Below are 20,532 nucleotides of genomic sequence, written 5' to 3' on the forward strand. Positions count from 1 at the left end.
GTATCTGTACGGGGGGTGCAACAAGTGGGACCAGCAAAGGTGGGATCGGAGGTCGGAGGCACTTGGGAAAAAAGGTCGGAAGGGAAACACTAGGAGACAGCAGAAGAGGGGAGGTCAGCGCGTTTGGTGATGGGAGTGAAAAAGCAGAGGAGGGCGAGCGAGAGGATTGCTGAAGGTTAGGGACCACAAAGGCAGCAGGTAGCTAAACCAAGCAGGGCAGGTAACAACCAGTGCAAAAACCCTGAGAGGGTGCTGGGCCCAGCACTTACCAGCACATGTGGCTCGCTGGAGCTGCACCTTGGTGCCCATAAAGTGCCCGGCCCGGCTCCTTCTTCAGTTTTCTGGAAGAACATGCTGGCAGGGAATTGCAACATATGCCAAATTTGTACGCCCTAAAAGCATTCATTATCCTCCCTATCAAGCACCCAAGCGTTTGCTATATTCAATAAAACTGAAGTGTCAACACTGGTTACATATAGAGAGTTTCAAAGAGAGAGAACCAGCCCCCGCGCAGGTCTCCCCAGTGCCCTTCAGTCCACACACAAAGGTAACACACACCAATGTTTGACTTTGTATAGTACTTTTCCACCGATTTTCCTGTCAGTTAATAAAAATGTGAAGCTTACTGAGTCCTTCTTGCTTTTATTCCCCGAGCTCAGTTTTCTCGCTCTCCCTGCCCGGCTGCCCCTCTGCCGTCTCTTCGTGCTGGGAAGAAGCGTGTCCTCCCTCCGCTGGCTTCTCTCCCTGCCCCTTTCTCCCGTCTCGCCCATCCCGTTTTCAATCCCTGGCAGCCTCTTCCACCAGGTCTCACCCGTCTCCCTGCTCCAGGCCACGGCATCTCCTTCCCAATGCCTGCCTAGCTCTCTGCATCTTTTGGTCTCCCTAAGCTTCCTTCATCTTTTCTCCTGTTTTCCCCACTCCCGCCAGTGTGTCCCCTCTGCCATTTTGTTGTTGTTTTTTTTTTTTAATTTCTCTTCTTGCCCATCTTCCCCTCTCGTCGGCCACAGGTAGGCCCATTGCTCCTATCTTTTTCCCTATATTCTCAAATATCTTCCTTGGCTCCCAAACAGGTCTCTGCCATAGCCTGCCATCATATCTCAGCTGCTTCAAATTTCCCAGTGATTTCCACCATTCATCTTTTGCTTTTTTCACGCTGCCAGAGGACTCCAAGAGTGCCCTGGAAGTACGCTTGGTTTTTTGTCACTCCATCTGCTCGTCTTTCCCAGTTCAACCCTGCACAGCTCAGTTATACTCCTCAAACATTTTGTGTTCTGTTCCTTTCGTTCCCCTTCTAAGAAATAAATAAAATTAATCTGGTTTTATTTACCCTGAGCAGAATCCCAGGCATGTCATTTTCCTAGTCATTCCTATTTCCTCTCCTTTTTCTCTCCCCAGTCCCTCAGTCTCTTCCTGAGCTCCCTGAGCAGCCCTGCATCTTCTGCAGTCCCTCAGGCATCACCCAGCATTTCTGTTCCTCGTGGGGAAGAGCAGAAGTAGGCCCCCAGGCCACCCCTCCTCACTCAATGTACCAACGAGTCAGCTCACCAAAATCAGTGTTTTTCCACCCAAAGGCGAGGTGATTAACCACTTCTCCCTCTCTCTCCAGTTCTCCTCCTGAAGGACGATGCCCCAAGCCCCTTGAGGAGCCCAAACACCAAGAAGCCACTAATGCATGGGAAGGAAATAGGCTTAAAATACAAATGGTGGCAGAGTATTTTAGATCCTTTTACCAGCCCCTTCCCCTGCAGTGCAAAAGCAGCAAGTAGAGCATCCAGCCGGCCACGTGCGATGGCAACACGGCCAACATGCGTCCATGTTCCCCCCTCACCGCCACAACCCCGGTGAAATCCGTGCATGCATACGTGCTTCTTGGCTTCCGAAGAGTGTCGATGACTCAGTAAATATAATGCTCTTTGGAAAAGAGGAGCTGTAGCTGTAGGAAGTCAGTCCAGAGAACAGTTTAATATTGTAAGCAAGTACTGTACAATCATTGAGTGAGATCAGGCATTGCCTCTTGACTGGTGGTCCTCCAATATGAACTTACTTCGTACGAAAAGTGTGTTACAGGTGATGCAGTGCATTTAAGGAGCATTTATTTATGCAAATAGTAGCAGAAAGGTGTTATACTTTTACTGTCTGCATTCTTTTAACTGCAGAGGAGTCAGTGTGTGCAATGGTTCAATGCAAGGGCTTGTCAAGAGAAGTCCCAAAGTTACCGAGAGTTTGGCTCTGACATCCTGATTTTCTTCAAGTAGTGAAGTCCCTCAAGAGAAACCTTCCACGTGTATGAAAATATATTGGAAGTTCACAGGTTAGAGAAAAGAAACCTTTTACTATCTCTATATATACATGTAGGAAATATATATATGTTTGTGGTATACTTTGCGTACAGCGCTCAGATGGTCAATGAAGACCTGGGCAAGGTCAGCAGACACTGATGTGACTTTTCATTTTAGGTCATTCTGTGAGAGAGATGGTGCACGTTTTGTGCATCTAATAAATGGTGGCATCCCCCCAAATAGGCAATAGCCGAGAAGCCCATGTGCCAGGGAGGGGGCCTGCCATTTTCGGGTCATGAGACCTCTGCGTCCTGGCAGCGGACACTGGCAGAGATGCATCAAGTTAAATTGGAATAAGTTAAGTCTGGTTGCTTGGTGGAAAGCCCAAGCCGAGTGCTGCCAGTCTTGCAATGATTTTTTTTGTCAGTAAAAATAATAGGTCTTTTATGCTTTAACTGAAGTCTGCAACTTTTTGAAGATTGTGTTTCACATATGGTTCATCTGTATATTATGAGTAAGAGTAATGACAAACATCGCTTAAAAAGGAGAATTTAAGGGTATGTCAGTTGTTTTGGTTGCAGCTTTCTCACTAGAAAAGGGGAACGTGAAGTGTGGTAAACTAATCCATATTCCAGTAGGAAAACACTCCTAGAAGCAATTGATATTTTAGCTTGTGAGCTTAGAAATTTAAAACAGATTTAAAACATGACTTTGCCCCAGATGTACTGACTGTGCCTTATTCTGTCTTCGGGAATTGTCATGTACTATATGTCACTTGGCTATTCTGTAACATGGTAAACATTAACCTTGCACAGATGGTTGCAGGTGGCTTTCATTTGCCTTTAAGTAATTTTTTTTACACAGCACACATAAAAACTGTCAAAAACTCCCTTCGTGGGGAAAGTCAGTTTGCAATCTTGCCCGCTGATACGAATCTAAGCGTGCCATACGCGAGGCGAGCCCGGTAGTACTTAACATATAACTCTTAACTCTAACCACCTCCATGGCTAGTGAGGCTTGAGGTACATACATCATGGGGGAAATTCATCTTGCCGGCCACATCTGTCATTCCTTTACTATCCCGGCATCCCATCCTGCATGGCTCCCCCGTGCCGAGGGTGGTCCTGGGTCCCCCCGCGCATCCCCGGGGTCCGTACCCAGCGGTGGCGAGCAGCCCTCCTCATCCTCCACGCCGCAAAACTAAGCCTTTCTCCCCGTCTCTTCAAATACCAGCCGGGGGATTTTTTTCTGCTGTTTCCGAGTTAATAGATGGCGAAGAGGCGTTACTGGGAGGATCGGGGGTCTCCCGGGCAGGGAGACCCTTTGAAGGCCAGCGGGAGTGAGGTGCTCCCCTCCCGTTGGCCCCAAAACCGCAGGCTTGCACGTACGGCGCAGGTTTGGCTCAAATGCTTTTGGTTCGGGTCTGCACGAGGTCTGGGTAGTCGGTAGATGAGCACGCCGCGCACTCATAAATATTCCAGCAGCTAAACCCAGATTTCACTAACGCTCAGCTCCTTCTGTTGTGCTGAACGAAATATGACTTTTAACTTTTGCCAGGTCTTTCATGAGAACAGAGGAAAGCGAGTCACACGTTTGAACAGAGTTGACAGCCTGCTATTTAAACGCCAAAACAAGCCTTTAACGATTCTTAAGTGGGATTAAATATTCACTTTATATATAAAAGTAGATTTTGAACTATAACTTGCTTTGCTTATCTGTCTTTCTCAAAATAAAAGAGCCACTCAAGTTTTCTCTCAAATGTACTTCTGTTTTTAAAATGTGCTTATCTGACATTCTTGCTATCGCTATAACAACAAAATCTCAAATATTACATTGGTTCAATGCTAAAAAAGGGTGATCCAAGCAGAACCCAACATTTTCCCAAAGCCTAAATCAGTAATTTTTACTCTATTGAAATCAATGGGACTTTTCAAGATTAATCACACACGTGCTGAATTATGCATATAATCATTATAATAACAGGTTATTAGTTTGTATTGAATTTGGTATGGTTTAAAAAAAATAATTTGAAAATGCAATATTAAGTGAGAAGATGTTTTTTTATAACGAATAGCTTTAAAATACACATACTCCAAAAATAAAAACTGGCAAACCATGTTACTGCCATTGCTGATTAAGTATCGTAGTGAAGACTAGGACTATGAATACTGAGGCATTGTTTAATTCTACTTATTTAAAATACTTCTCCTTCTCTTTCTTTCTTTTCCCCTTACATAGGTAGAAAAATGACAGGAATGTCTGCATGTGTCTTGTGCGTGTGTATGTATTTCATCAGAGCTAGGGATTTATATGTAGAATGATTTTCATTTCAATAATAGTATGTAGATCACGCTCTTAAAATTAGCTTGTGATGTGTACCGTTTTCTAAAACATCAGCACGTTGTTGCTTGTTTGCCACGATAAAAGATAGTACTGGGGAGTTTATAATTGGGGTGCATCACGTACCCCAAGCATTGCTGACTGTGTCCCGACCATTTAGGGTGAGAGCGAGAGCGTGAGGGTGATTTCTTTTTGTCACTGCATTCTTTGTGCAAATGTGTACTTTTTAGTATAACTCAGAAAGGGCCACGCCTGACCAAACCAGAGCGTTGCACAGGGGAACAGAGAGCTAAGCCTATGCCGCGCTTCCAAAAGTTAAGTTTAGAAACGTAGAAAATGTAGGGTATTATGGCAGACATTAATTGCCAGAAGACTGGGATCAAAACAACTCCGGTAGAGCAGATCCGTGTGAGTCTTAGGAGGAACGTAGCCCCTTTTTTAAGCTGTGCTCGGCAGTGCTACGCGAGACCTAAATGAGGCATAAACCTCGTGCTGGATTTCCAGACGCGCACCCCGTTTTCCTGCCTGCGCATTAGGCCGTTTGAGCGCAGAGAGCCTTTCCGCAGGATCTACGGCTAAAAATAACGTCGTGGTCTCATAGCATGAAGCTCTGAGCCCCGGTTGAAGGTTTCTCCTCTGCAGGCACCAACCAATACGGCGTGTTGTGTGGGGACGCTTTCTCTTCAGCGGTGGGCACAGCCGCCCACAGCTGTGAAACGCAGCAGATACTGGGAGCGTATTATTAAACATTTGGGTTTCTCTTGTTTTGTTGCCAAGTAGATACCGCCCAAAACACAGCTCGCTCTCTCCGGAGACTGAGGCAGATTTTTATCTGGTGGGAATGTGCCAAGACGCTCGTGGTTTTGATCCGGGCGGTAAGTTGAGGAATACATGGCTGTGCCTGGGGCTTTCGGACTGGGATGACCGGTGCTGTTGGAGAGATCAGCCTGGCAGTTGAGGGTGAATGGCTAATACTCAAATGTAAAGCAATCCCAGAGATTGAGCTGCTGGTATCATGCCTAGATGCCTAACAGACTGACATATCTAATTTCAGTATGCTTCTCTTTTGGGAAGACCCCAAGTTGGATGTTAACATCTGCAGGCATAGTATACCTTAGTAATAATAGATACTCTACGCTGTGAACTGGGCTCCCAGAAATATTCAGGCAAGCGCAGGAAAAGCGAGTAGGATTTGCAGTGCATTTTCTTTGCTCGGCAGAAATGTTTGGGGCGGGCAAGTCTGCGCGGGGTGGGATGTCCAATGCTACCCACCTTCTTTGAGGTCTGACGCGCGCACAGCCAAACTGTAGTGTTGCAGCACCGTTGATGGACCACAAAGGTGGACGGTGGTGAAAGTAACCCACGGTTTTTTGCAACAGCGCGCTAGCGATGACTTAACTGGTCGGCTCAACCCATGCCACTAAATTGCTATAAACTCAGTGAAAACTGTCGTATAAATTAGGCTTGGTGCTAATTCTGCCTGCATGCTGAAGGATCTCGGTTAGCTGTAGTATTTTCTTTATTTTAGTGAGAACAAGGTATGAAGCCAGATGTTTGCTTCAGCTGGCTGCAAATTCCCTTCCTCTGCCAGCCTATTCAGTAACGCTTTGAACCTACTATATGTCGCGGGTTAAAATCGTGCCTGCTGGGGGAGGCCGCGTGAGACAGGTCGCGTATTTAGTCAACAACTGGTTGATTGCAACTCCTGTGACAAAGGGAGTCCGGATTAGCAGTTTCACTTGGCTTTTCAGAAGATGGGAGCTGACGAGCTCACTGATCTAGCTGGAAAAAATAAGTCAGCAGGGGGAAATTATCTCAGCCTCTTTGTTGACATTACTGTGGAAAGCAATCCCAGAGTTGAGCAGTGTACATTGTTATTTTTAATACTGTCAGCTAGGAAAATTCATTGCACCTTCATTATATCATATGTTATTACAGGTATCATTTTGGAAAGAGCAATTCCTGCAGTGTGATTCTGATCTCCCATGTACTAATTTTGCCCAAGTGCAGTTCTTGAGACCCTGCCTGCGTTGGCAGAAAGCTGGGATATGGGTTTATAGCATCCTAGCTATTTCATGTTAATTCGTCCGGTGTTTGTTTCTGCGGATGATATTTCACAGCACTTTGAATGTGAAACAAGCTGTCCTTCACAGATTTCCATAAAGCAAGCTGGTGCAACATAGCTAGCCCTCTGTAAATTCACACACTTTTTTACAGCACACTAAATTCCTTTTGCAGACAAGTGCTTCTATTCAGTGGGATGATTTCAGGCTTAAATCAACCTAAGAGAGACAGCATTCGTCCAGCTGAACTGATAGTGTTACAAGGATGCAGCCATTACAATACAAGCAAAAACCGTAAATCAAAATCCAGACTTAACCTCTGTAACTCCGTCAGAACATGCTTCCACTTGAAGTTTTTGCCTACCCAGTTTACAAGGCTCCCATACATCCTACCATGACTCATTCCCAATTTCAGCCAGTCTTTTGTGCCATCAGTGTCAGGAAAAGATTTCAGATTAAAAAGTAACCCTCAAAAAAAAAAACCAAAACCAACCGTTGCTGATGTTTCTAATCCTGCCTATTCCTTTAGTCCAATTTAGATGAGAAACAGGTGAATTTATAGCAATGAGGGAGCAGCAAACTTTGGTAGGGGAGGGGAACCAGTGCCTGAGAGGGGAGAAACTCCCCTTAACCCAGCTTTGCTGCTAGAGACGTCTGCCCTTTTAGGAAGACAGTTTGGTGCTTTATTAGTCTTAATTCTGGCAGTTAATGGGCAACATACGTACTGGTGCAGCATTCAGCCTCGCTGAGGTGGAGATCAATCATTATTAGAGTTTTGTGCGCCACTGCGTTAAAATGGGATGAATAAAACTAATTACCCCTAAAATGCGACCTTCCAAACAGAAGGCTGGAACTTCACAACCTTAAGTGGCAGTTTATTCAGAGAGATTTTACTCAAGCATCAAACACACACAGAGACATACAACCGTCAAAACAGTAAGAACAAAAAAACTGAGACCCACAGCGTACTATTATTCTCTACTTTCATAGATGCGTAAAACTGCAAGAAGAGGAACCAAAACCTTGTCCGCCGTCATTCCCCTTACTTTCTCCCAAACCTCAGCACAGTAAGATGTGCTCACATGATTTTAGTGTAAAATTGAACATATCCCTTAATCTTTAAACAATAAAAGCAGGCAGCAGCCTTTGGTTTAGGGACGCAATTAAGCCAAGTGAATAGAGAGCTGGTCCGCGACTCCGGTGACCGGGAGGTCACTTCGCTGCCCTCCCACAGGCTCCGGGGCTGCTTTAAATCCCTTCACCCCCCTCTGCTTTTTGCCAGGCAGGAGCGTTTTTTTCCGTTTCCCAAGCAGGAGCGGAGCCAACTTTAAGCCTAGGCTGCCGATGCCCGTCGGTAAAGGCCTCCTGCTTGAACAACCACAGAGCAGGGGAAGGGATGCATTTCTTTTCTGAGATTTTAAAAAGGTACTAAAAAGAACAGTTCAAGTGCCCACACATAAGTAGTGTTTAAAATGAGGTAAATAATTTGATAATTGTAAGCAACAGAAAATTTTGCCTTAGTTTTCACAACTTCCTGCAAGTGGTTTTTTTTTTTTCCTCTCATGCATGCTCTGCATTGGTTTTGCAGAGCATGTGTAATTGCAAGACTTGATCCTGAAGGAGGCAAATGAAACTTTTTATAGCATTTTTCAGGCTACTCGTAAAAGTGCTGTATTTAAGCTAGGCATAATTTACTGGTTTTATTGCTGGTATTGTTATTAGCTTCTAAAATTAAAGATAGCCCACCTCAGTCTGTAAAAAAATTAAGCTCCTCAGAAATAACTATCTTCTTCATATTTTTTTTGGCTACAAAAGCCTGAATTTCTGTCCTCAGTCATCCAAGACATGTGGTAGGAGTATCTCCTACAATGCAAAGTAGTAGAAAAAGAGAATAAGGAAAAAAAGAGTTTTGTCCCCATTTTGTCCGATGCCTTTCTCCTATTCCCCTAACATTTTCCTTTGCCCTTGCAGAACCTCTTTTCCTTAAAAAAATCCCATCTTTCGTTGTACTCCCTCTTCTTAGCTCATGGTTATACAGCCAGACTGTAGGGCATGACCAGTGAATCATAATAGCAAATGTCAACAGGAAAAGATCTCCAGTAGCCCATTAGCTGTTTGAGTTCATATTTATTATTTACTGAATGACTGTGAATAATGAACAAATTGCTCTAAATCATTACAGATTTGTGGATAAATCTCTATTACAAAGGGGAAATCGGTTAAAGCAATTACGGAATTTATTTGCAAGGAAAAATTTACCTTCTCGTTAATATTATGTAGAGTAGACGTAGCACCAGCGAGAGGAAGAGAGGTAATCAGTGCAAATCAGTTAGGGAGGCAAAAAGTGGAAACTCTGAAATGACAGAAAAGTGAAAGAAATTCTCGCAAAATGCTTCCATGGAGCTATCTGCCCTAATCTCTGTGGGTTAGGCTTATGTGAGCATCAGTGAGTTAGACAACGTTGGAGATGATTGTCACCCCAAGTTGTGCTTGTAGTCAGTATTGAGAGGAGTAAATTAGGTTAGGTAAATCCCATTCTAGCTAAATAAGGCTAATCTTTGGACTGCCATGCCTAATTTGTGCACGAGTTTGGGCTTAATCTTTTTCTCAGAAGATACTGGATCAGGTCAATAGTGCCACTGATGCAAAAAGTGTGCAGGTTTGTCATTTAGGCTTGTCTTCCTAAAGGTAAATGAGAATTTTGTAGCTATTATACAAACAGACAGAGGAATCACAAACTGTACAATTGAAGGAAAATACCAATTCCTAGCACGCAGATTGTGTAGCAAACAACAAAAGGAACCTATCCCAAAATAGAAGAGTATCTAAATGTTTTTCTGTTGGCTTTGTGGAGCACATGCAATGACGCCTCTTTGTGCATTTACTTGAGCAGTTGTCTAAATCAGATTCCATTTTAGGGTAGTCTCGAAGATTATGTAAGAGGAAATTGTGGTTTTACGTTTCCTACTTAAAGAAAATATGTGGTACCAGGAGTCATGTTATCAGACATTATCCAAAACCTTATACCTGTTAAAAAGTCATGCTCAGCATCATATTTAATTAGCTCTAAGTTCTTTTTTTTTCATTGCAAAGTCAAAGGCTTTCCAAATTAATGCGGCTATTTGAGTATTTTTAGGCAAGAGCCTATTACCGCTGAAATGGTTTTTTACAAAAACATGCTATAGCTAAAGCTCACGATGGAAGTAATTTGTAATATTCAATGACCTCATTTTATTCTGTTTTGCTCACTCAAAGCTAATGCATATGATGCCATGTGAAATTCTCAGACGAGCCTGTCCGCAGGACTTATGGGAGCCATAAATGGATTAAACCTCTCACTCCCTGCTTTGGCAAGTGATCAGTTACATTTAAATAAAGGTCAGTCTGTCTTTACAAAGAACACACTGAAAGCAAGCTTAATAGCTTTCCCTACTGAGCCTAGAACATAACTATTTGAAGGATAATTAGCAACGGGGTGCCAGTCACTGATTGTGCTTTTTGCTTGATTTTACGTCCGGGGAGTTCCAGTATTCCCCATTAGCTTTAAGAGGGGGCACGGTGCTAGTTATCAAATTGACAGTCTTGACCTGGCCTCTGAAAGCAGCTGTAAAACATTGTTTGGGAAAATTAAGATGAATGCCAAATGCCATACCAAAACCAGGACTGTAATATTGCTACAAATTGGACATTCGTGGTCCATGCCGTGACTCCAAATAACAACATAGGTAAGATGCCTGATATACGTGAGAGCGTGGTCTTGGTTACTCTAAACACACCAGGAGATACACCAGCTGTCCTATTATCTCATCTTATGAGCTCTGTATTTTGAATGCTTTAGAAAATACCCCACACCCATTCTTTTCAGCATTAACAGAGTGACCAGCTGTGACATCTGTTAAAACAGACAGGCTATTCCTTGCAGGAAGAGTGGAGTCAATCAGCTACGGCTGCCCCTACAGTAAAAGGCACTGACCACAAAAGGGTTATTTTGTCAAGTTAATGAATTTTTAGCCCACAGGCGGCATTTAAGAATAAACAGGATCATAGAATCATAGAATGGTTTGGGTTGGAAGGGACCTTAGAGATCACCTAGTTCCAGCCCCCCAGTATATTTTCTGGTCGTTCAGAATACCTCATTTGTTTGGGGGTTTCTTGGCTGATATTCATAGCCCTTGTGGCAAAAGTGATAATCATCTACGGGTGGAGAGGTCAGAGCCGATGCAGCAATTTTGGTACTCTGCAGACAGCCCGAAATTCTAACACAGAGATCTGTGAATTACCTTGACCTGCCTGACTGGAGCGTCAGCTTCAAAAGTCCAGTGATTGCACTTCAGTGTCATCAGCAACTAATTCAGCACTGATCATTTTATCTAATGTTATCAGGGAATGGGTAACAGCAAAACACCGTGGGCTGGCTTTTGGGAATTTCTGGAGATAATGCAAGAGCAGACCAGAGAGGTAGACAGGGGACAGCAATAACAGCAAAAGGATAAGGAGGAGGAGTAATTAAAAGGCAGTAAAGAGGGTGGGATTAGATGGAAATGGTCTGTTAAGTAAAGATGAACATGATTTGAATTATTGTGAGAAAAATATTACAGTCTTACGTTCTAGGTGTGATGCAAAGACTATGTTTTTCCGGTCATCTCTGTGTAAAACATCAGCCTACTTTTATCTATCCACTCTCACCTGATAACTGGTGCCGGCTCAGGTCCACTATGAGAGAGCAGAGGTCTGTGTCCTCCAAATGCGCCTTGGTTATCAATCACAAAATAGAAACTGTAAGAGGAAGGTGACCAAGCAGGGATTAAGATAAAACCGTGTACTTTTCCCGCTTTACCTGCACTTGGGGGTTAAACACAGGATTTTAGGTCCTCAGGTCTTCATCTCCTTTCATGAATGCTATATCCATTTTAAGAGTTAATTAAATACAAAACATGGGAACTGCCAAGAAAAATAGAGCTGTATTTGGTTTTACAAGCCCTTAGATATATTAAAGTAAGAAGACCAATGCCTTAAGCAGTTCCATATCAGTTCTCCCATTCTGCATCTCTGAAATTTATTTGTGCTTTTTTTTGTTTGTTCTGCTTCTAGGATTTCTTTTTCCTGACGGAAAATTTGTACGGGAAGTGGAGAAATCAGTGACTGACAATGTTCAGCTTATATGAAAGTTTCATTTTTTACAGATTTGCTACAAAGCAGCCAACTAATGCTCTGCTTCCAGCATAGGCACTTCAAGGTCGTATTTCTTTGTTTTCACCACAGGTCAGATCCCATCACGAGGAAAAACTAATTTCAAAGCATCTTCCATCACAGGCACTCCGAAATAATGAAACGAAACAGCCAACCAGAAAAAAAAAATCCTTTTTCTTTAACCCATCAACCCTGCGCCAGTGATGCAGAACTCTCCTCAAGCTCTGGCAGTAAGATTTGCTAGTCAGGTAGCGAACGCGCTCCTGTGACTTAGACCTCCATAATCATTTCTCTCTTCTGCAGGACGTTTACGTCAAGCGTTGGTAACGGCCAGCTGTGTCTCCTTTGAGGCTTTTAGCATGCCCACCTTACGTTTTTCCGCGTGTTGATTCGAGTACTTTAAACACTCGCTTTGTTCTCTATTGTAGGTCATGGGTTATATGGGACTTTTGAAATGTTGTCCTCCTGGAGAAAAACTAGAGAAGACCAACACGTTAAAGAGAGGACTGCAGCTGTATTTGCAGACTCCATGCTCTCGTTTTCTCTCACCACTGCCATGTACCTGGTCACTTTTGGAATAGGTGCCAGTCCCTTCACTAACATTGAAGCAGCCAGGATTTTCTGCTGCAACTCCTGTATTGCAATTTTCTTCAACTACCTCTATGTACTCTCCTTTTATGGTTCCAGCCTGGTGTTTACTGGCTACATAGAAAACAACTACCAGCATAGTATCTTCTGCAGAAAGGTACCAAAGCCAGAGGTATTGCAAGAGAAGCCTGCATGGTATAGGTTTCTTCTGACAGCCAAATTCAGCGAGGACACGGCGGATTCGGAGGAGGCGAACACTTACGAGAGTCATCTTTTGGTGTGGTTCCTGAAACGCTATTATTGTGACTGGATAACAAACACTTACGTCAAGCCTTTTGTAGTTCTCTTTTACCTTGTTTATATTTCCTTTGCCTTAATGGGCTACCTGCAGGTCAGTGAAGGGTCAGACCTGAGCAACATCGTAGCGACCGCGACACGGACCATTGAGTATACGACTGCCCAGCAGAAGTATTTCAGTAACTACAGCCCGGTGATTGGGTTCTACATCTACGAGTCGATCGAGTACTGGAACACCAGTGTCCAGGAGGACGTGCTGGAGTATACCAAGGGCTTTGTGAGGATATCTTGGTTTGAAAGCTACTTAAATTACCTTAGGAAACTCAACATATCTACCGGATTGCCCAAGAAGAACTTCACTGATATGTTGAGGAACTCCTTCCTGAAGACCCCTCAGTTTGCCCATTTTTCAGAGGATATCATCTTTTCCAAGAAATACAACAACGAAGTCGATGTCGTGGCCTCCAGGATGTTCTTGGTGGCCAAGACAATGGAAACCAAGAGCGAAGAACTTTATGACCTCCTGGAGACCCTGAGGAAGCTCTCTCTCACCTCCAAGGTGAAATTCATCGTTTTCAATCCATCGTTTGTGTACATGGATCGTTATGCCTCTTCAGTGGGAGCGCCCTTACAAAACTCCTGCATTAGTGCTTTATTTCTGCTCTTCTTCTCTGCATTCCTGGTGGCAGACTCTCTGATCAATGTCTGGCTCACTCTAACTGTTGCCTCGGTTGAATTCGGAGTTATAGGTTTTATGACCTTGTGGAAAGTGGAACTAGATTGTATTTCTGTGTTGTGCTTAATTTACGGAATTAATTATACAATTGATAACTGTGCTCCACTGTTATCAACCTTTGTCCTGGGCAAAGAGTTCACAAGAACTAAATGGGTGAAAAATGCCCTGGAAGTGCATGGGGTAGCTATTTTGCAGAGCTACCTCTGCTATATTGTTGGTCTGATTCCTCTTGCAGCTGTGCCTTCAAATCTGACCCGTACACTGTTCAGGTGCTTGTTTTTAATAGCATTAGTCACCTTCTTTCACTGCTTTGCCATTTTACCTGTGATACTGACTTTCCTGCCACCGTCCAAGAAGAAGAGGAAAGAGAAGAAGAATCCTGAAAACCGTGAGGAAATAGAATGTGTTGAAATGGTGGATATGGATAGCACCCGAGTGGTTGACCAAATTACAACAGTCTAACTTGTTTGTTTGTTGCTTTTTTACACTAGGTCTTACTGAGGAAAAAAAAAAAAAAAAAAAAAAAGAAACCAGTACTGACTAAATATCTGGGGAGAGGAAGGGGTTTGGAGGTTTTCTCTCCCCCCTCTAAGCTAAATCCAGGAATATTCAAAATGATGGGAGAAATTAAAAATAAATTTTAAAAAAGAGCCGGGGGATTGTACCGTGCTCAGCTCCTGTAACAGGTATTACGAGAGAATTTGCACACACATGCAAAGAGGGGTTGAATTTTAGACGCATGGAGTAAGATCTAATGAGAGAAGTTGGGTTCCTAAGCAGCCTTCTGCATCGCCTGTACTGCAGAGGCTGCAATTATTGTGGCTAAACCCAATCAGATTGAAAGGTCAACTGTCAAGGCTGAAGTAGCACTAAATGTTCGCTGGATGTAAAGGCTTTACAAACTTTCTGCACAGCAATAACTCAAGTCAGTGAGTCAGCTCTTATAGGTCTTAGCCATCACATTTAATTTTTCTTTTCTCCCCTAATCTAAACATTTATGCAAGACTGTATAACAGATAGCAAACTGTACTGGGAAAGAAGGCAGTACACAGCAACCAAATGCTTTCCAAACGCTTTTACGTTATAAATCACTTTTTTTTCCTAAAAATATCATTATTTTAAAATGTAAATCATCCCTTGTAACATTTTTAATCATGGTTTTATAGCTGTTTCTTTTTCTTATAAAAACAAAAAAAAAAAAAAAAAACAGAAAAATCCCAGTGACTCTTGTCACTCTAGAAAATATATAATTCTATTTTATACATGTCTCGCTACTAGTTAAACATGTAATCTGCTTTACCAACTGTAATTTTGTTAGCACTCTACTAACACGTGTGAGTGGATCTAGCAGCAGACAGAAGATGGTGTACTGAATATTTCAGCACCAAAATCCATGACACAAACCTCAAATAGTAAAATGTCATCAAGAAAGTGAATGTTAGGGCTCTTTTAGCGAGAGCCTATTTCAGGCCATTCACTGGTAATGCACACTAAGAGGATTAGTGGGTAGTTTTACATAATGTATAACTTAATCCCTCAATCTTCCTAGAGTACCTGTAAAGCAATAGACCTTGCAGCTACGGGCTCTTCCAAGGGACAGGAGACCGGGAGAGTTGTATGGAGCAGACCAAAGGCTGGGGCTGCAGTTTAGCAGCAGCAAGTTTAACAACGTCCCCAAAGCGCCCGTGTCTAAGGGGTCTATTGAAAACATCACATCTGAGGGAAGGAAAAAAAAAAACCAAACAACTTTAAAAGATTACATTACTGAGTCTTTTTGGAGCTGTGAGTTCTAAATCAATAATTCTGTCAGCATCTGTGATGTGGAGTAATACAGATAAAGCAGCATCTCTTTCCTCCTCCACCCCCTCCACCCTTAAGAGCGACAGGCTCATTACTGTAAGGTTTTATCATGCAGTTGAACCCCAGTGGGGATACGTAAGCCAATTCTGTAGGTTTTGCCGAGAGTATTCCGACTATACATTGCCTGCGAAAACCCAGTTGCGGGAAGCTGGCTGGTGTGTCGGGTGGTCTCGTGAATATACGGACTGTTGCTTTGTGGTGCAAAGTGAATGTATTGCAACCGGACTCCTTTTTACAGCTCGTCCGGAAAGTAAGAGTACTTGAAAAGTTTTCAGCAGTTGGCACGGTGTTTGTCTCAATGACAGTATCTGGAGGGCAAAGGGAGATTGCAGGAGCCACGGGGTTCGGACCGCTGGGAGCGGTGATCAGCACAGCTGTGGTCACAAACCCAGGGTTTGCTTCGTTGCATGACACTTCTCTTTAGCATCCAACCCCAGTGACCCCCCCCAATGCCCTGTGCAAAATCCGCAAATGCTGCCTAGTGGATATTAATTTTCAAGCAAAGAGATGCTACTGAAGCTTCCTCCCTAGCAGAAAATAAGATAACCAGATATTTTGCCCTGAAGCAAAATGTTACGCGCTGACGAGCAAAGCAAGTCAGCAGCACAGCTGGCAACGTTTGCTTTCCCCTGGATAAGTCCCTTCTCCGACCAGAAGGAAAGGAAGCAGTGTCCAGGAATGCACGGGCTCTTTGCTTGAACAAACCACATTTGCTGCGGTAGCAGCTGGGAAGCTGTAACAACAACTTCAGCCTTGGCAGAAACCAGGCGGACACCTTGAAGACGGCCAAATGAATGTGAGGCTAAGCGAAAGATTTTTTTTCCCCTCTTTTCTTTAGACTCAGGCTTGGGGCTATGTTTTCCAGCCAAAAATCATTCCTTAAATATACTTCACCGTAGATTTTCTGTGCCGGTCGTCATTTAAATAACAGTCACCCTATCTCCTGGCTGTTCAACAGGTGGCTGCAGTGGCTTTTAAACTTCTGAGGGCATTAGCAAATTAGTTGAGAGTTACAGAGGAATTGCAAACCACTTTTGGCAGCAGCAATCTACTGGCTTGTGGGGCACCTGGAAACGGGAGATGTGTGAAAGAAGTTGTTTGTACACTGCAGAGAGGAATACCTGGCAAACACCGATTTTACACCTCTGCTACCCCTGATGCTATCGCTTGCAAACACCAGACGCAAAGACGGCTACCGTAAACCTCTTCACATCTAATTGAAATGCATAGATAGGAGCGTCTTTAAAGAGATGTCCAAAGCCAAGCTTGTAGTTTCACAGGTCTCTCATTAAATCTCAGCATGTGAGGCCTTCAGAGATCTTCAAGGAAGGTAATAAAACCAGTGATAAAATTACTCCTCCGTCTCCAGACCTGTCCGAAAAAGGACGTGGAGGCACTCCCGTGGCAAAGTGCCGCAGGACGTGCCCGGGTGTCCGCAGAAGACAGGGTGAGAAGTCACGCAGCCCACTCCCTTGCCCCAAGGCAGAGCCAACAACATCTAAATTGTTTCTGAAGGGTGTGTGTCCGGCCCATTCCTAAAAATCTTTTTCAGGGCATATTCCTCCGCTAGCAGTTCCCCCCAGTGCCATGTTACCCCACCAGTAACTAGTAACTCCTGATGGCCACCCGGGACTGGGAGAGGGAAGAGGAACCGTGCCCCTCTCCGCACAGGGAAGGAAAGGACAGGCAGGAGACAGTCTCTGAAGCATCCCCAAAACAGAGGAAACCCAAACCAGAGCCAAAAACAGCTTACGTACCTTTTTCACCGTGTTTCACCTCAAGCCGCCACTCCGCTCCCCACCTCCAGGCTTGGCGAGGGAAAGCCATGAAAATGTCTGAGGCGTACTCAGCCCAGGTCCGTGAGATTTCTGCCTGAATCCTGATGTGTCTGAGATGCACCAAATACTCCTTCTCTACAGGTAGCTTGAATACCTCAACATGAACCAGAAACGGCATGTTCTCAAGGTTTCAGACTATGCTAAGCCACTTTGGCCTTCCTCCTCTTTGACTTTTTCCTCCGGAGCAATTATCTTCACCAAAGTCAATTGGTCCTCACTGCGCCGACTGATTAATAGGTGCAGATGCTGTGCTCTGTTCTCAGTCCAAAGCACTCCCAGTGGCTAACTGTGCATAAGATTTTACCCTTACTGGTGAACCTCCGTTTTGGAAGACTACCTAGGCTTAAGCAGTTTTTTTGTCATACTCAAAAAGTGGCTTTTTAGCCCAGGTATCACTGTGGTTTTGTTTGCAATATAGATGACCCAATTTTTGTATAAATTCAGTGAGTAGAACAGAGTATTATACACTGTCAGGCACTGACTAAAATCTAACAGCAAAAATTTTAGCTAAGGCTAACAAGACTATATAGGACTGTGGCTCACTGAGCACATATATCTTCTACAAACATTAAAATTTCCATACGGTAAGGTATGGTGTACAGTATATTTTTACTACAGGGTAAGCATGGGGGAAAAAGAACCAACCTAAGTGCATACAACCATCAAGATCACTCCAATTTTCTTGTAACTTAATTCCTAATGCTGTCAGCACAAATTCATTTTCAATTTACAAGTATTCTAATTGGAGGGAAAAAATGAAGAGAGAAAAGTTGGTATAGCTGGGATAACTATGCTATAAAAATTAATTGATGAAGCCAGAATTTTCTGCCCAAAGCTTTAAGTGAAAATGTTCAAGTTGTTAGATTAAAATTAGAGCTGTGAAGGTTGAGAAAAACCTGTCCGGCAAAGAAAAAGAGCTTCTTTTCCAAAAACAAGCAAACATGCTTATCATGGTCAACTGAATGAACCTGAAGGGAAAACAGTACCAAAGTGGCCTGAGGTTACGCGGAGCCACGTGAGGATTTGCATCTGCTCTCAGAGGCTTTCTGAGCCAGCGCTGAATTCAGGTAAAACATGTGCTGTAAATTGAGAGGTGTACTTTTGAATGCTTTTCTCTAGGCTGACTGTCCCGTCCCCCACCCCGTGAGCCACCAAATCCCACCTCAGCCGACACCTTTTTTTTATTTGCATTCAAAGAGAAAACAAAACAGAGTGGTGGCAGGACTAGGCAGAATTCAGGAGAGTCAGAAGGAAAACCATGACTTCTCTTAAAAACAGCAAGAAAGCCAGAAACAGCTCTTTAGCAAGCGGGTTTTGTGGGAGGAGAACCCGTTGCTTTGAAGCTTAGCAAACCGGTGTTTCTCTTATTTAACTTCAGAAGCTGACAGCGTGCTCAAGGAGATGCAGGGAAGGGAGCAGAGTTAACAGGAGTTAGCCTTGGGTTATGACAGCGCTGATGGGTTTTGCTGAACCAGAGCTTTCGTGGTAAGGCACAAACCCTGTGGGAAGCCGCTTTTTGGAAGACCCTGGTCAGAAAGGATTGCCCAGAGCCTTTTCCTCCCCTGCCTTTGCAGGTGTTAAAGCCCCAATCCCTACAAATCAAATTCTACAATTAGCTACGTGGGGGCAAAGTATTTCTTCCATGGCTTTACCCCTACATTTATCACTAACACGACTTGTCATTTATATTCTTATAAATATTTTGAAGTAAGCAAGCCTTCCTGGGGCGCACGCAGGTCTGATGAGAAGGGGGGCATGGAAGGGAGAGAGCCCCTTCCCTTCCCCAAAAGTGGGCAACATCTTCCACCCATGGCCAGGTACCACACCATCGCCGCAGGACACCCCCAGGGACCCCAGCCCAGTGCAGGGGAAACCTTTTCCCCTCTGCAACTCCCTCCCCAATTGCATTAGAGAACAGGGAAGAACTTTAGCTCTAAATTGTGGTAGGGTTGGGCCCCCAGGGAGCCCTTGTGAAACCCATCCATGGCCAGGAAAGCGCAAGGGAGAGCTTTTGGTTGGGTTTTTTTTGAGAAAGACATGGCAAAGGCATCCCAGGAGGGGATTCAAAGACATATTCCTGCCTGTGGTGTGTAGGTTGGGGCAGAGCGGCGTGCCCCGACTTGCCACCGCTTGCCCCATCGTGGTCCTGGCACAGCTTCCTACCTGGAGAGAGGGCACCTCAGCATCACCTTCTCAGGCACGAATTGGTCCGATGTCGTTGGCGTTCTGCAAGTCATCACCTTTTTTTAATTTGGAAAAAGGGAAAAAAAAAAAATCAGCATAAATAATTCTAGGTTATTTAAGCTCCAAGAAGTCTTAATCTGTGTGTCAAATAAATGGCTTGCAAGATGTCAGGGGTTTTCGTTTGGGCTTTTTTTAACCTATTTTTACTATTTTTGTATTAATTTAGGGAAAAAAATTGTATAATGAATCTCAATGTATAGCATAAGCCTAAAATAAAATGGCTGTCTCTCTCTTTGCTTCCTGTGCTCCCAAACTGCTACAGAAGTCCCATGCCCTCACCAACCTAGCAAACCGATTTACCTGGCCTAACCCAAGTAACGAGGCCGTGCGTCCTCTCCAACTCCCATCAGAGAGGGGTGGTGGAGCAGTTCGGGGCACCTGCTGCAGCACAGAGCCGGCGACGTCCCCGAGACGAAGGGCGCGATGCTTCTCCAGAAGCCCCTCTTGTCCCAGGCTGCCGCAGCAGCAAGCACAGGGGAAATGCATTCGCTTCACATCTATTCCTTTCCATGTTACTGGGATCCAAGTCCTTTTTTTGGGGTGGTTCCTAGCTAATCCAGCAGCAGAACCCCAGCCTGAGCAGACAAACCAACAGCTAAGGTAAAAATCTCAAACTGATTTGATCAAAAATCTAGGGTTATCTGCTCAGACAAGAACGAGACCTACCAAGGTCTGGTAGGTAGACCTGAAGTATTACTGTTGAACAGAATTATTACTATTTTAAATTTTCTTACCAACACCTTAGGAAGCCCCATCACCGCTGAGAGACCCACCTCTCCCACTCCCCAGTAGAACCGCGGCCACTGCCCCAGGATCTCCCGATGACTCTGGCCCATCACCCTCTTCCCACACCCAGGTCAACCACCCATTTACACCTTCTCCCAATATTTTGGGGAAGAGGAGCAGCACCCCCATAGGCCCACCTGGACCAACTGCTTCGATGGAGAAGCAAATCACTGCACCAAGGGACGAGGGTGATAGTTACGGCTGCTCCGTCGCACCTGGTTGCAGCAATGAGATAAGAATCAGTTTACTATAAAAAGCAGAGCCAGACCCAAGCCCGAGTCACTGCAAACAGTAGCAGGCCTGCGAGCTGG

The 20,532-nt window shown here is 44.2% G+C and overlaps 1 protein-coding gene across 2 annotated transcripts in view; it reads left to right on the plus strand.

The window, feature by feature from the left end:
* Window positions 1-14,561, plus strand: part of PTCHD1 (patched domain containing 1) — a 33,008-nt gene extending 18,447 nt beyond the window's left edge. For both annotated transcript variants that reach the window (XM_075033455.1, XM_075033456.1), the window contains exon 3: window positions 12,301-14,561. In XM_075033455.1, the coding sequence (XP_074889556.1) occupies window positions 12,301-13,955 (1,655 nt within the window). In that variant the 3' untranslated portion in view covers window positions 13,956-14,561. The remainder of the gene's footprint in view (window positions 1-12,300) is intronic.
* Window positions 14,562-20,532: the final 5,971 nt, after the last annotated feature.

The sequence above is a fragment of the Buteo buteo genome, chromosome 8 (assembly GCF_964188355.1).
Source record: "Buteo buteo chromosome 8, bButBut1.hap1.1, whole genome shotgun sequence".
NCBI classification, from domain to species: Eukaryota; Metazoa; Chordata; class Aves; order Accipitriformes; family Accipitridae; genus Buteo; species Buteo buteo.